Source organism: Nycticebus coucang, chromosome 6 (assembly GCF_027406575.1).
Source record: "Nycticebus coucang isolate mNycCou1 chromosome 6, mNycCou1.pri, whole genome shotgun sequence".
NCBI lineage: Eukaryota > Metazoa > Chordata > Mammalia > Primates > Lorisidae > Nycticebus > Nycticebus coucang.
In genome coordinates this window covers 68,207,800-68,221,888 of record NC_069785.1, presented here as the reverse complement: position 1 = coordinate 68,221,888, position 14,089 = coordinate 68,207,800, and the positions used below count along the sequence as shown (strand labels likewise).

General features: G+C 43.5%; 1 protein-coding gene across 4 annotated transcripts in view; it reads right to left on the bottom strand.

Annotated features, from left to right (window-relative positions):
- Nucleotides 1-291: 291 nt before the first annotated feature.
- Nucleotides 292-14,089, bottom strand: part of SLC24A1 (solute carrier family 24 member 1) — a 31,641-nt gene continuing 17,843 nt past the window's right edge. For 2 of the 4 annotated variants that reach the window (XM_053593950.1, XM_053593951.1), the window contains 9 exons: nt 12,892-12,978; nt 12,610-12,612; nt 11,721-11,809; nt 8,467-8,572; nt 7,942-8,025; nt 7,103-7,437; nt 6,297-6,386; nt 5,353-5,519; nt 292-4,162 (listed from right to left, as the gene is read on the bottom strand). In XM_053593950.1, coding sequence (XP_053449925.1) covers nt 3,913-4,162; nt 5,353-5,519; nt 6,297-6,386; nt 7,103-7,437; nt 7,942-8,025; nt 8,467-8,572; nt 11,721-11,809; nt 12,610-12,612; nt 12,892-12,978 — 1,211 coding nt within the window. In that variant the 3' untranslated portion in view covers nt 292-3,912. The remainder of the gene's footprint in view (nt 4,163-5,352; nt 5,520-6,296; nt 6,387-7,102; nt 7,438-7,941; nt 8,026-8,466; nt 8,573-11,720; nt 11,810-12,609; nt 12,613-12,891; nt 12,979-14,089) is intronic. The other 2 variants (XM_053593952.1, XM_053593953.1) reach the window with 2 other exon arrangements.

Sequence of the window (14,089 nt, the reverse complement as noted above, 5' to 3'; positions counted from 1 at the left end):
CCTTTGTACTAAAGTTGACATTCTCTGCTTCTCACTGTTTGGATAGAGACTAAGCTTTGTTTCAGAATTGAATTCTCTAGTAGCTGCATAATGATTTACATTACTATCCTCAGGACTTGGTGTCTTACCCCCCCCTACTACCTTCTCTGGCCTCAGAGTTAGCACATTTTCTGGCTTAATTATTTTTGTTTACAAAATTAGCAGTACGCAAATTGATAGAGAAATTTTATCTCCAGTTACAAAAGTCCATGCATATGTTTCTGTATTCTGAGATAGTAATGCACTCTGCTGATGAGCTTACCATTGCCTTTCCATGGTAGCTGTTTATTTGGATGGCACCTTCCTTTTATATTTAAAGATTTTCTTCTCAAATGTAGTACTGTGATAAACTATTTGAGCAACTGATGAATTTTTCTGTAAATGAAATGCTCTGGATTTTGCTCGCCCATCACAGTGAAGGGCATCAAGAACAGCAGTGTATGTGTCTTTAACTGTGCAAGCAAGCAGACTTGGGTCAGGGTGTCCTGCCAGGCTTTAATGCGCCTCTCCCCACCAATCTTCTCAGGAGCCCTCTCTATGCACCTTTCATAGTGACCAGTCCTAGAACACATATACCAAGGCTGGCGGGTTCAAACCCAGCCCAGGCCAGCTAAACAACAATGACAACTACAACAAAAAATATAGTGTGCGTTTTGGCGGGCACCTGTAGTCCCAGCTACTTGGGAGGCTGAGGCAAGAGGATTGCTTAAGCCCAAGGGTTTGAGGTTGCTGTGAGCTGTGATGGCACTCTACCATCATATCTTCTTTTTTTTTTTGGAGACAGAGTCTCATCTGGTCACCCTGGGTAGAGTGCCATAGTGTCTTAACTCACAGCAACCCCAAACTCTTGGGCTCAAGCAATTCTCTTGCCTTAGCCTCCCAAGTAGCTGGGACTATAGGCACCCGCCACAGTACCTGGCTATTTTTAGAGATGAGGTCTTGTTCTGCTCAGGCTAGTCTTGAACTCCTGAGCTCAGGTAATCCATCCGCTTTGGCCTCCCAGAGTACTAGGATTACAAGCGTGAGCCACCGCGCCCGGCCAGGCCTATAATTTGGTAAAACTGTTTTCAGATCTATTGATGTGACAGTGCAATATAATTTTCAAAATGCACGGTAACATTTAAACACATATTAAATGGAACATATATATCCCTTTTTTCTAGTGCTATGTAGAATCTTAACCTGTCAAATTAGGAAGAATTTCACGTTTTTAGAAATCCGACCCAAACCTCTTACCAAGGCCATTGCAGAAGTACAGCTCAGGGGAGGAGGAAGGAGAAGTTATCCATGTAGCCACTGTCTTCCAATTCAAATACCCATGTGAGACAGTTCAGAATTTCTAGGCTGAATGAGTTACATAGAATTTGTGACAGTAACTATGTAGACCATATTGCCTATCAAATGAGAGGACTGTCTCAATACATGTATTATCTTGACATTTTAAGATAGTAGTTTATCTCTAAACAAGCATGATTTTAATGTTATAGTAGATTTGTAAATACATGATAAAAATTCTAATTTCCAAGCATAACCAATTGATTTTTCAAAAGTTATATAAGTTTTCCATCTCCTTGAAATCATCTTTCTTCTGTCTTTCCCCTGGTGAATTCCTACTCATCCACCAAGACTCAACTTTCATTTTTTATATTTGTCTTTTTCTGTTACAGTGTGATCAGGGCTTCTTTCTAGGCAAAGGGTAATGCCTGAAATTCAGCAAACTGGGAAAAGGATATGAGATCATTAGAGCTGTTTTTAATAATTAATGGGTATCTCAGTACTTTTTTATTACAGAATGTTTCACTGGCCATCACTCCTCAGTCTGAGGAAGAGCATCAGATCCCAGGCTGTTAGTGAGGAGGTGACATCCCCAAGGCTAACTGGAATTGCTGCAATCACCAGTTTAACACCCAGAATTCTGGTATTGGGGTATCCCTCCCATAGGCATTGTTCTCTCCTCCTATTCTTAGGCCATTGCATATGGAAACCCAGCAGTGCAACAGCATCAGGAATGAGGATAGTTAATTTAAGAACATGGAATTTGAACAGCAGCTACTCATACACCCTTGACCAAAGAATAGTCCTCCGCTGTTGGGGAAGGTCATCCTCTTCAAGCAATAGCTTCAGAAGGGACACACACGGAGTGGGGTAGAAGGAAGGGGACACCTGCCTACCCAGCTGGATCCAACGAACCAACCCTGGTGATCACTAGGGTGACAGATGTTGCAGCCAGATGACCCTCACATCCACTTCATCAGTCTTCTCTTGAGCATTCTAACCAAGTAGCCTAAAGATAAGGTTGAGTCTGTCCGTTTTTGTAAAGTAAAATACCAGTGGGATTCATAATTTGTTAAAATTTAATAAAAGTTATTTCCAAAGACTGGGAATCCTGGGGTAGCAAAGCAATCAATCAAGTTAACCATTTCATCTTAAAAGATGGTGTACTGTGAACACCTTAGCCATCCTTCAAAGCCAAAATTTTGATTTTTTTCACATCACATCTGTCTTTTCATCTTTAATCATTTTGTAGGACTGTCATTAAAGCCACATTTGCCATCATAATATGCAGTTACCTGAGGTCATTTTGCTCGGAAGCCAGTAATATAAAACTGTTTCATGTACAATGTGTTCCTAATTTGATTCTAGTAACAGCAGCAAGCACTAGTATTTAAAATATAAGCACATCAAATTCCACATGAAACAATGAACCACAAAATTTTTTAAAACTCAAGTGTCCTTTACACTAGCTACCTTAGAAGCAGTAGTTCTTTCTCACCATGTTATTATGTTAAGCATTTTTGGAATTTACCCTTTGTAATTACCTTAAGATCCATTTATAAACCATATCAAAAAAAATCAATCTTCTTGGTTTAAAATCCTATCTAGGTTGAAAGACAAAACTAGCATTGTCCCCCTGGATCTCTTTCTTTATAAACCAGATTTGGCTTTACTGACTTTGGACTCTTTAAAATTGTGAATACTTCTCTTCTCATTCAGCTGTCACTGCTGGATGAGAACATGGGATCAGAGCATGACAGCAGAGCCACGACAGCTTGGTTAGAATGTCTAATTCCTCCAGGTGAAAACTGACAGAGACAGTGGGTTTTCTAATAAGCACATATTTTTAATGTGCTTAAAATAGTTTTCTTTCCTTCATCTTCACTCCTTCCAATCAAGGGAAAATTATAAATTTTCATTTTTCAGGCTGGTTTCTGTTTCGATTTCACTTTTCAAAAATGCAGCAATGAGAGTGAATGTAGTCATCCCTTTAAGCTACAAAAGATTTGATATACATTGTACTGGACCGTGACGTAGAATAATTGATTCCTGTTATACCTTTTTTCTGTAGCCTTGGCTCCTTAGACACATCATTCACTGAACCTGTAGTGATTACAAACCTGATAGAACCTCACGTTTTGAGCAAAAAAGGAAGAGACACCAAATTGTGGCATTTGCTTGGGGCAGGTTTCAGAGGGCTGAGATGTAGCTCACATCTGCATCTCACCCATGGCTCTTTAGGAATGATCAGGGAACTGTAAGCATAGAATTATTTTTGCTGTGTCTGTCCCAACCTCAACCCCAGCTATTCTCATTTAGAAAACCCCTCTGACTCCGGGGGTTCTTCTACTGCCTTCATGTGATAGATGAGTCAGGGGTTAGAACTCCACCCTTTCAGGGATGAAGTTCTTAATCCACAGTGAGCTGCAGGTGTTTCCAAGAACAAAGCAGAGTTCCAGACCACATTCACAATGGAGGTGCTGGGCCACTCAGTTCACTTTCTGGATAATGTTCATTCTTCCATTAATGTAACAAGAGGTACAATAACTTCTGGCATGATCCTCTGATCTATATCCATTATGAGCAACAGTGACTGACTCAGACAGTTACAGGACAGGATATGATTCGGTCTTCTAACATCACACTGATGATCAGGAATATGAAGTAAAGGAGAAACATTGTGAAGCCCAGGATCTTGTTCATTCTCCATTTACATGACGCAATTGAAGAGATCACAAACAGGAGCATGAGAAAAAGCAAAACGATTGCACAGAACAAGCCATTGCTGCTGACTGGAACAGGCTGTAATCTATTGATAAGAGAAAAAAGCAGCCAAGGGACAGGCAAGCTGCAAGATTGAAGAAACAATGTGAATATTCTTAATGTTTATAATAATTCCATGTACTCAAATAGCACTTCAAAATTTACAAAGCACTTTCCGCTCATAAAAACCTCTTAAGTAGAGCAGACATGGGCAGCACCTGTGGCTCAGTCGGTAAGGCGCCGGCCCGAGGGTGGTGGGTTCAAACCCGGCCCCCGCCGAACTGCAAAAACAAAAAATAGCCGGGTGTTCTGGTGGGCGCCTGTAGTCCCAGCTACTCGGGAGGCTGGAGGCAAGAGAATCGCTTAAGCCCAGGAGTTGGAGGTTGCTGTGAGCTGTGTGATGCCATGGCACTCTACCGAGGGCCATAAAGTGAGACTCTGTCTCTACAAAAAAAAAATAAAATAAAATAAAAAAGTAGAGCAGACATTATTCAGCCCTTTCACAGATGAGGAGACTAAGCTTCAGGGAAATTAAATTACTTGCCCAGGACTCACAGCTAATAACTAGAAGAGTTTAGATTAAAAATAAAGTGTTCTGAGTCTGAGCTTTTTTATTTTCAGTATACTTCATACCCAAGTTAGTTGATGTATACTCTTAAATCTCTAAATTTTGATGATAAGGGTTACCACCAGGTAAGATGTCTTCAAATTCTTTCTTTTTTTTTTTTTTTTGAGATAGAGTCTCACTTTGTCACCCTTGGTAAAGTGCTGTGACATCGTAGCTCACAGCAACCTCAAACTCCTGGGCTTAAGCGATTCTCTTGCCTCAGCCTCCCAAGCAGCTGGGACTACAGGCACCCGCCACAGCGCCCGGCTGTTTTTTAAGACGAGGTGTCACTCTGGCTCAGGGTGATCTCAAACAATCCACCTGCCTCGGCCTCCCAAGTGCTGGGATTACAGGTGTGAGCCACCTAACCCAGCCTTCTTTAAAATCTTTAGTGCTGGTAATAGAATGAAATGAACCTCAGTTTTCAATTTATCTATAAATTTATCTGTAAATTCCACTCAATTGCATTTCAGGCAGCGTTTTAGTTCTATTATCCCATCTGGATGTGATGAACGAAGGGAGGATACGTTATTGCCTTATAGAAACTAACAATGTAAATGCCCTTTGATTCCCTGTGTAACGAATAAAGCAGAAAACCAGCAAGCAGAGCCAATGCAGTGTTTACCAGTCATACTTAATATGCCTTTGAAAGTAACATCACTACTCACCCCACAGTGATATCAAATATGTTACTGCCCACAGAGCTTGACACAGCCATGTCTCCCAGGCCTTTCCGAGCAACAATCACACTGGTAATGAGGTCAGGAATTGACGTGCCTGCTGCTAGGATTGTCAAACCCATAATCTCTTCAGAAATCCCTATTGTTTCACCAACCTGGTAAACAGCAACAGTCATAAGAAACCATAGCAACAGCAGGTAAAAAATTGTGAGGCTCTTCGAAGCAACAACCATGTATTACTACTTCATGCAAACAGAACACCTTCTGAGGAGCTGACACAATCCCTCAGCCCAAGGGAGGGAGGGTGGTGGTGGAACTGACAGCTGGGGGTATGACCACAGAAAGAGCAAGGCAACTGCTGCACCCTCTACCTCCCCACAAGAACTGCCCTGCCAAAGATCTGCTCATGTCACTATGTCCATTTCCAGAAACATGGACACCGGCTGTGTGCCAGGAACTAAGGTGAAGGCAGAGATGGAAATAGGAGCAATACAACAGACCCTGTTCTCAGCCTAGTGAGAGGGAAAAGCTTGTGAACAACAATTGCAGTTCTGTGCTAAGTTCAATGTTCTAGGCAGAACAGAAAAGCCCTGGGCACCCAGAGGAAGACTAACTAAATGCCATGAGCTGGCTGTCGGGATTTCTCCAGGTGACAGTGGTGGACCACATGGCAGAGAATAAGCTAATAAGATGCCATCAGCTGGCAGTAATCAGGATGTGAAGGGCTGTCAATGTCATGCTGCAGTATAAGACAGAAAAGTCACACTTGAAAAGCACTACACTCACTGGAATCAAAAGTCTACAAACAGCATAGAAATTGCACAAATTTCCTTGATCCTCGACAGTCTCTAGGTACTGAAAATTTATCCTGAATGAAAAAAAGTGTCCATGGGACCCGCTGGTGGAGGATTTAGTTCCTGCTGTTCACTTACCTGGTGAGCCCACCACACCATGAGGTATGAGAACATGGCTATCCATATGATGGATCCCAGGAAGGTGATAACAAAAAACTTCCTAGACTCCTGTTTGAAAGTTTGAAAAATGAAGAGAAATAAGTTGCAGAGGCTAATGGTCTTTGGCCCTTCTGAGGAAGCCCAGAATCAGTGACGAGGTCCCATGGAAGAGTGGTGGTAAGGACCTGGAGATACTTGGGCTGAGGGCTGTTTCTCCAGTAAGGACCTTGAGATGGATGGAAAAGGATGGGCAGAGGGGACACCCGCAGGGAAGTCTAACCAGTGGGGTGTTCAGCAGTCACCAGACAGAAGAGAGCTATTTGACCAGTCTAAGAACTGCCCTGTCCTACTCCTTTCTAGACCCAGAGACAGAATATAGACTACTTTTGGATGGAGTACATTAGACTTTTCCCTACAATAGGATAGTTGGGTAGAAATAGTAGTCATCTCCCTGGGTTTTGAGATACTCTACTGAAATAAGAAAGAGGTATAGTGGCATAATTCCCAAATTAAAATAAACTGAGATAGGAGCCAAGGAGGAACTAGTTTATGCTGCTTTTAGTGGTAGAAATAAGCCACATTTGAGGTGTAGGGCCCCCTAACTCCAGTGGTATGTCCCCTAGGCACATGGTCCTCTCCAAAGCTATGGCCCTTTCTCAGATCTCTCTGGTGGAGGCTTGGTTTTCCCTGCCCTCTCCTGTCTTTGGAATGTGAGCCCTGGGAGCCTAGAGACCCCACAGCCTCCCTGGGAATAGAAAGCCTGAGACACAGCTGGGCACACTCACCTGCCTCCGGACATCGGGCACTGTCAGCCACAGTGGGAACACAATGGGCAGGAGGAAGAGGTAAATGGCCTGCTTCTGCCTGGTCTCGGGCCAGTCCAAGGACAGAGGCTCCTCATTTCCCCCCTCTTCCTCATCTTCATCCTCATCCTCATCCTCATCTTCCTCTTCTTCCTCTTCACTATCACCTCCATCACTTCCACCTTCACCATCACCTTTCTCATCATTTTTGGCTTCATCTTGATTTTCAGCATTGGATTTCTGGCCTTCACTTTCATCTTCAGCATCTATCATTTCACCATTTTCTCCCGCTTGGATTTCTCCTTCACTTTCTTTGTCTCCTTTTCTTTCTGCTTCAGTTTCACCTTCACTTTCATTGACTCCTTTTCCATCTGTTTCAATTACATCTTCACTTCCATCTCCTTTTCCTTCTGCTTCAGTTTCACCTTCACTTCCATCTCCTTTTCCTTCTGCTTCAGTTTCTCCTTCACTTCCATCTCCTTTTCCTTCTGCTTCAGTTTCACCTTCACTTCCATCTCCTTTTCCTTCTGCTTCAGTTTCTCCTTCACTTCCATCTCCTTTTCCTTCTGCTTCAGTTTCACCTTCACTTCCATCTCCTTTTCCTTCTGCTTCAGTTTCACCTTCACTTCCATCTCCTTTTCCTTCTGCTTCAGTTTCTCCTTCACTTCCATCTCCTTTTCCATCTGCTTCAGTTTCACCTTCACTTCCATCTCCTTTTCCTTCTGCTTCAGTTTCACCTTCACTTCCATCTCCTTTTCCTTCTGCTTCAGTTTCACCTTCACTTCCATCTCCTTTTCCTTCTGCTTCAGTTTCACCTTCACTTCCATCTCCTTTTCCTTCTGCTTCAGTTTCACCTTCACTTCCATCTCCTTTTCCTTCTGCTTCAGTTTCACCTTCACTTCCATCTCCTTTTCCATCTGCTTCAGTTTCACCTTCACTTCCATCTCCTTTTCCTTCTGCTTCAGTTTCACCTTCACTTCCATCTCCTTTTCCATCTGCTTCAGTTTCTCCTTCACTTCCATCTCCTTTTCCTTCTGCTTCAGTTTCACCTTCACTTCCATCTCCTTTTCCATCTGCTTCAGTTTCACCTTCACTTCCATCTCCTTTTCCTTCTTCTACTTCAATTTCACCTTCACTTTTATCAACCCCTTTTCCTTCTGCTTCAGTTTCACCTTCATGTTCATCTTTTCCTTTTTCTTCTGCTTCTGCTTCGAATTCACCTTCACTTTCATTGACTCCTTTTCCTTCTGTTTCAATTTCACCTTCACTTTTATCAACCCCTTTTCCTTCTGCTTCAATTTCACCTTCATGTTCATCTTTCCCTTCTGTCTTAATTTCACTGTCACCTGGTTGAATTTCATCTCCACCTTTCTCTCCAATTTCACCTTCACAAAGAGTTTCACCCTCTTCACCTGTCATTTCACCTGGGTTCTCAGCTCCTGCCTCATCTCCCTGAAATCCAAAGCCAATACATTAATGCAAGGTAACTGCTCTGCTTGATTTCCTTCCTAGTTTCTCCTCCATTTTTTTATTGATGTTCTCAGAATATATCAAAAAACTTAACTATGAGAAGAAACATAATGAGAAATCATTCAGAAAAATTCTCAGTACAATATTCCCACCCAATGGTTGTCCAGCTTTTGTTGGATCATTTCCTGGGATACAGAACTCACCATCAAAAGCAGCTTCTGTCATCTTTGACACCTGATTGAAGACCATATTTGTATCAAAGATCTAAATACATACATACAGAGAGAGAGACACACACACACACACCCATGTACAAGTTTACTCTTTGGTGACATATAGAAAAAGTCCAATTACTCTTCCATGGGACGGCTCTCTCCCTGGGTTAAAGATTCCCAGGTCCTTCTGTCATTTCCCCATCCTATAGCCTAGAGCCTCCTCCCTATGTTGGTGAACTCACTCCAATTGGCTTATGTCCCATGAGTAGGGGATCCAAAACTGAACACTGCAAAGTGAATGTAGGAACTACCACCTCCCTTGTCTTAGATACCATTCTTCTATGAATGTTGCCTAACATGGCATGACACCCTTTCGTGTTCACAACACATTGCTGAGTCTACTAAAACTCCTAAATCGTTTTGTTACTTGATATGTACAAAATAATGAGAATGCCTGTTTATTGAGGGTTTTATGTGCTAGGCACCATGGTAAAGGATTTGATAATAATATTTACTATGTTTCATGAGACAATTCATTATAGAATTATGGCCATTTTACAGATGGAGAAACTAGAGTAAAAAAGGAGCTAAATAACTTGCCCATTGTCTGTATGGTTTGTAAGTGATGAAGGTGGGCTTTGAATATGCATAGTCCATCAAGGTACCCTGCTGTACAAGTGCCAGGACTGAATATGATCTTGGGCTCCAAACCTGGTAGTCTAAAGAGCTTATTATAAATACAAGATTTCCCAGCCTCACCTGGACCAACTAAATTAGAATCTCTGAGATTAGAAGGTAGGAGTCTGTACTTTAGCATGCTCACAAGTGCTCCTACTATACATCTGTAGACCAGTGTTTGGGAACCATAGACTGTCTAAAAGCCATTGAAACTGGGCATGGTGGTGTGTGTCTATAATCCCAGCCTCTTGGGAGGCAGATGCCTGAAGATTGCTTGAATCTTAGAGTTTGAGGTGAGTAGCCATTGCAATCCACCCTAGGCAACATAGTAAGACCTCATCTCTCCAAAAAAAATTTTTAATAATTTTTTTTTAAAGCCATTGATTCTGAGGGTCCTCACGTTAGTTACCCAACTAACCTATAACAACATTCTGGCATAATCCCTTAAGTAAATGACCTGGGCTATGTGCTTATGGAGTAAACACGTTGTCTATAACTAATGTCATGATACTGGCAACCCCAAAGGATGTTCAGTGATTCTCAACACTCTTGCATATTTAAATCACCTTGAGGCTTTAAAAATCATTGATGCCCAAAGACTTGCCCCAGATATTCTGATTTAATTGACAGAGAGTGAGGTTGGGCCATGTTTTAAAAATTTCCCCAAATTATTCCAGTATGCAACCAGGGTTGAGAACCTCCAATGAAGAAATTAAATAGTATCTGCTCAGTCCTATGCTGTAAACTTAGAATGAAGAATGAGTAGATTTTAGTCTAAAATAGCTCCCCATCCCCACCCTGCATCAGATGGAGAATGCTTCCTGGAGAAGATAACAAGTCATTTAAATCAATAGGTATGGGGATATCTGCCCAGCCTGCATCCTCTTCTCTGAGGGCTGTCACCCTCAAAAGGCACCCCCAATGGTTGCCTTCTTCCATGTTGGAGTCAAGTCAGCTGGCCATAGCTGATTGGACACAAGCTGGATCCCTGACCCATAGGTAGGTTGAACAGATTCTCTAAGACTGGGAACATCTGTGAGTGAGGTGGTGGTTTAGGGTTATGTGTGTTAATAAGGAAATAAATGAAGCCAGGCTGCTAAGAGAGGCTAAGTGATAGAAAAGAAGCAGAAAAGAGTAAGTGGAGTGAGAAGTTACTCAGATGCCTTCTCGGGCCTACGTCCAGGTCCTCATGAGACGAAGCTTCACTTCCTGCCCTGGGATTCTAGAGGATACCTCTGTATCCTCTTGATTTCTTTTATTTGAGCAGTCTGTAATGGACCTACTTGGGTCACTCATGATACCAGAAAGATGTCTTAGGCACTGAACCCAAAGTTGCTGGCCTGAGAATGAGATATAATAGAGTGCTTCTGGGTACTAAATATAAAAAACAAACAGGGATGGAACTTGCAGACTAAATGTGTATTTACTGTCAGTCACTCAACCTATCTGGAGAACAGCTGTGCTCCAAGCATAGTTTCCCTCTATGGGGGAGACAGAGGTGACTCAGACTTGGCTCCTGCCTTCAGGAACCTCACCATCTTATAGGGAAACTAAGGCTCAGAATATAGGGAAGGCAGTGGTAAGAGCACTGAGACAGGTGCAGGGTACCATAACAGTCAGATCTGGGTGCATCAAGGATGCTACATGACATGGGAGGTATTTACACTGGGCCTGGAGAGGTAGGTAAAGTGAGGAAATATGAAGATGGAGGGAAAAGGGCATTCTAGGGAGAGGAAACCATGGGAGCCAAGGCCTGGGGATAAGACATCCAGTTTGGCTGGAGCATGGTGGAAGAGGCTATGAGGCTGTAAAGGCAGGGCAGGGCCAGGACTCAGAAGGCTTTGCAGGCGAGGCTGAACTGACTGACCAGGAAATGCCTTTAGCCAGCAAACCCTTCCACCTGCACTTCAAGCTGCCTGGTGCTCCAGAGCAGCCTGGTCTCATTGTCCCCTGGTTGCTAAGGACAGACCCGCTAACAATCCTTATGTTTTTGTAGCATGTGACAGTTCAAAATACATTCTCAATATATTGGTTCATACTAAGATGTTACAGTGAAACAACCAGTCCCATGAGGTATTTGTATTTTCAAAGCAATCTTCAGAGAAAAATCAGTGCTCATGCCAGAGAAATGAACTTCAAATGGGACTTTAGACCTTCAGGGAGGAAGTATTTTTGGCCAGCAAGTCCTACCCTGGGCCTCTCAAATTTCTCCACCTGTGCAGAGGCTGGGTGCCTACCTGACCAGCCGGATCTTCCTTCTGATCTCCCTCGACGTCTGGAGCAGGGGCTGGTGTAACGGTGACCGCAGGGAGCTCGGCTGGCTCCTCTTTAAAGGACAAACATGGATTAGATCAGAAGAGCAGACTGGGTTCTAAGGGAAGCTGACAGACACTGGTGTGAATGGCTACAGGTATACTTGACCTCAGGGTTCTGAGAGGTTTATTTGGGCAGAATTTCTTGTTGGTGGGAAAATTAAGATGATGAGAGGTAAATTGTTGTTATTGCTGTGTCCACTGAGATATCTGCAGATGAGAGGACAGCTGAGAAGTGGCCACCCTTGCATGCATGTATTCATAGGCATTAATACTGTAAACAGTTTGGGCAAATGGAGCAGAGAGAGTGCAAAGCTCCTAGCACTCAAGGTCTGACCCTTTGGAAAGGATCCTGCTATTTCAAAGGCAGCAGCTATAGAGCTTTCAAACAGGATTGAGGGAAAAGAGACTTGGAAAGCCTGGAGAGCTAGATATAGGTATAAGCTCTCTTACTTCTTAGCTGTGTGATTTCAGGCAAGTCACTTGACCTCTCTGAGCCTCGGTTTCCTTTTCTGTAGGGTAGGAAGAATGTCTGCTGGTCTACCTCCCTCCCTGGGTTGCTGGGTAGATCAGGGAGTCCTGATGTGCTATGCAAAACCATATGGCAGGAGCTGTCCCACTCCCCCAATCCTAGCTGCCACACAGATACTGGATTTCTATGACACCAGACCCCTGGTAGCCTTCCCTTACTGGCTTTGCTGGTTTAAGACCAATTACTAGCAACTCTGTTCTTGTGCAGAAGTGACAGGAAGAAGAAATAGAGTCTCATTTGGAATGAGATTTAGCAAAAAAAATGAAGTGATTCTTCAACAACCCTCTGGCCTCCCTTTGCCTACCTCATCTGAGAAGAATGGAAAGGAAGCTGTGCAGGGCCACTCAGGCCAGCAGCCACGTCAGAGCACACTGGAAGGAGGAGCCTGGCCTGAAGTGGTGTACAGGGCAGCATCAGAACACACTCTAACCTAGTGGCTTAGAGAAGCCAAGAGGAGTGCCTCAGTCCCTGGCCTGGGCCAGCTGCTGCTCCAGGCCAAGCTCACCATGGACAGGAGAGAGGGAGGTGGCAGGAGAAAACTCACTGGTCTGGCCATCCTCTCACCTTCTGGTTTGTTTTCTGCTTTGGCCTGGGGTTGGGCTCTGGCCTCCTGATTCAAGCTCTCCTCCTCCTTGTCCTTGGAGGGGCGGGCTGCAAATGAAAACGATACACATCTTATCTGTAGTGCATAGTGTCTTCCCTGCCATGCCCTTTTAATTAGGATGGTCAGCTGAGCAGCCAGAGCAGCCAGTGGGTGGGAAAAGGCTGGCCTGGAGGGTCCCAAGTCTGGATTCTGATCCTGCTAGAGTTGTTCATGTTGCCCAATTCCCAAACTTTTGTCTTAAATTCTCTGCCTTGTCACTAAATGGCAGTGGCCTAGGGCAAGTCCATTCCCCTCTCAAAGCCTATTTCCTCTCCTGTAAAATGGTATGATTGGACTTAAGAGCGAAAACTAGGATTTATTTCTTTTATGAGCTCTAGCAATGGTTGCTTGAGCACTGAATGGAGAAGGATTCTGAACCAAACTTAGTAGCAAAGTACCATGATTGAGCAGTGATGTCTGCGATGAGCAGGGAATGGAGAATAATTGGAGGGAGATGTTTTTGCCACTTGAACTATACTACCTGTAAGGTCCTTTGCAGCTTCCTTCCTAGGAGTCTACTAGAAGCTTAGCTATAGTAGACTATAGTTCTCGGGGGAACTACTGATGGCCATGTTCATGAACCTCCCCTCTCCAGTGGAAAAGGGGAAATACTGGACCAACAGCTTGTCAGCTACATCTTCTTTTATTTTATTCTTAAGGAAATATTATTTTATTTTTATCTCTTTTTTTCTTTCTTTTTTTTTTTTTAGAGACTGGGTCTGGCTCTGTCACCCAGGCTGGAGTGCAGGGATGTGATCACAACTCACTGCTGCTTCCAACTCCTGGATACAGGCGATCCTCCTGTCTCAGCCTCCCACATAACTGAGACTATGCCAAGCTAATTGTTTAATTTTTTACAGAGACGAAGATGAGTTCTCACTGTGTTGCCAGGCTGGTCTCAAATTCCCAATCTCAAGTGATTCTCCTGCCTCAGCTTCCCAAAGTGCTAGGATTGCATACATGAGCCACTGCGCCTGGGTGGTCACACTGTTTTTGGCCCTAGACACCCACCACTTTTTCCAGATCCTCATGCACACACTTTTCTGGAGGCCTACAGAGCAGCCTGTACATAATGGTGCTGCCCTGATTTTCAGGCAAGAAAAATGGGGAGGGCAACTC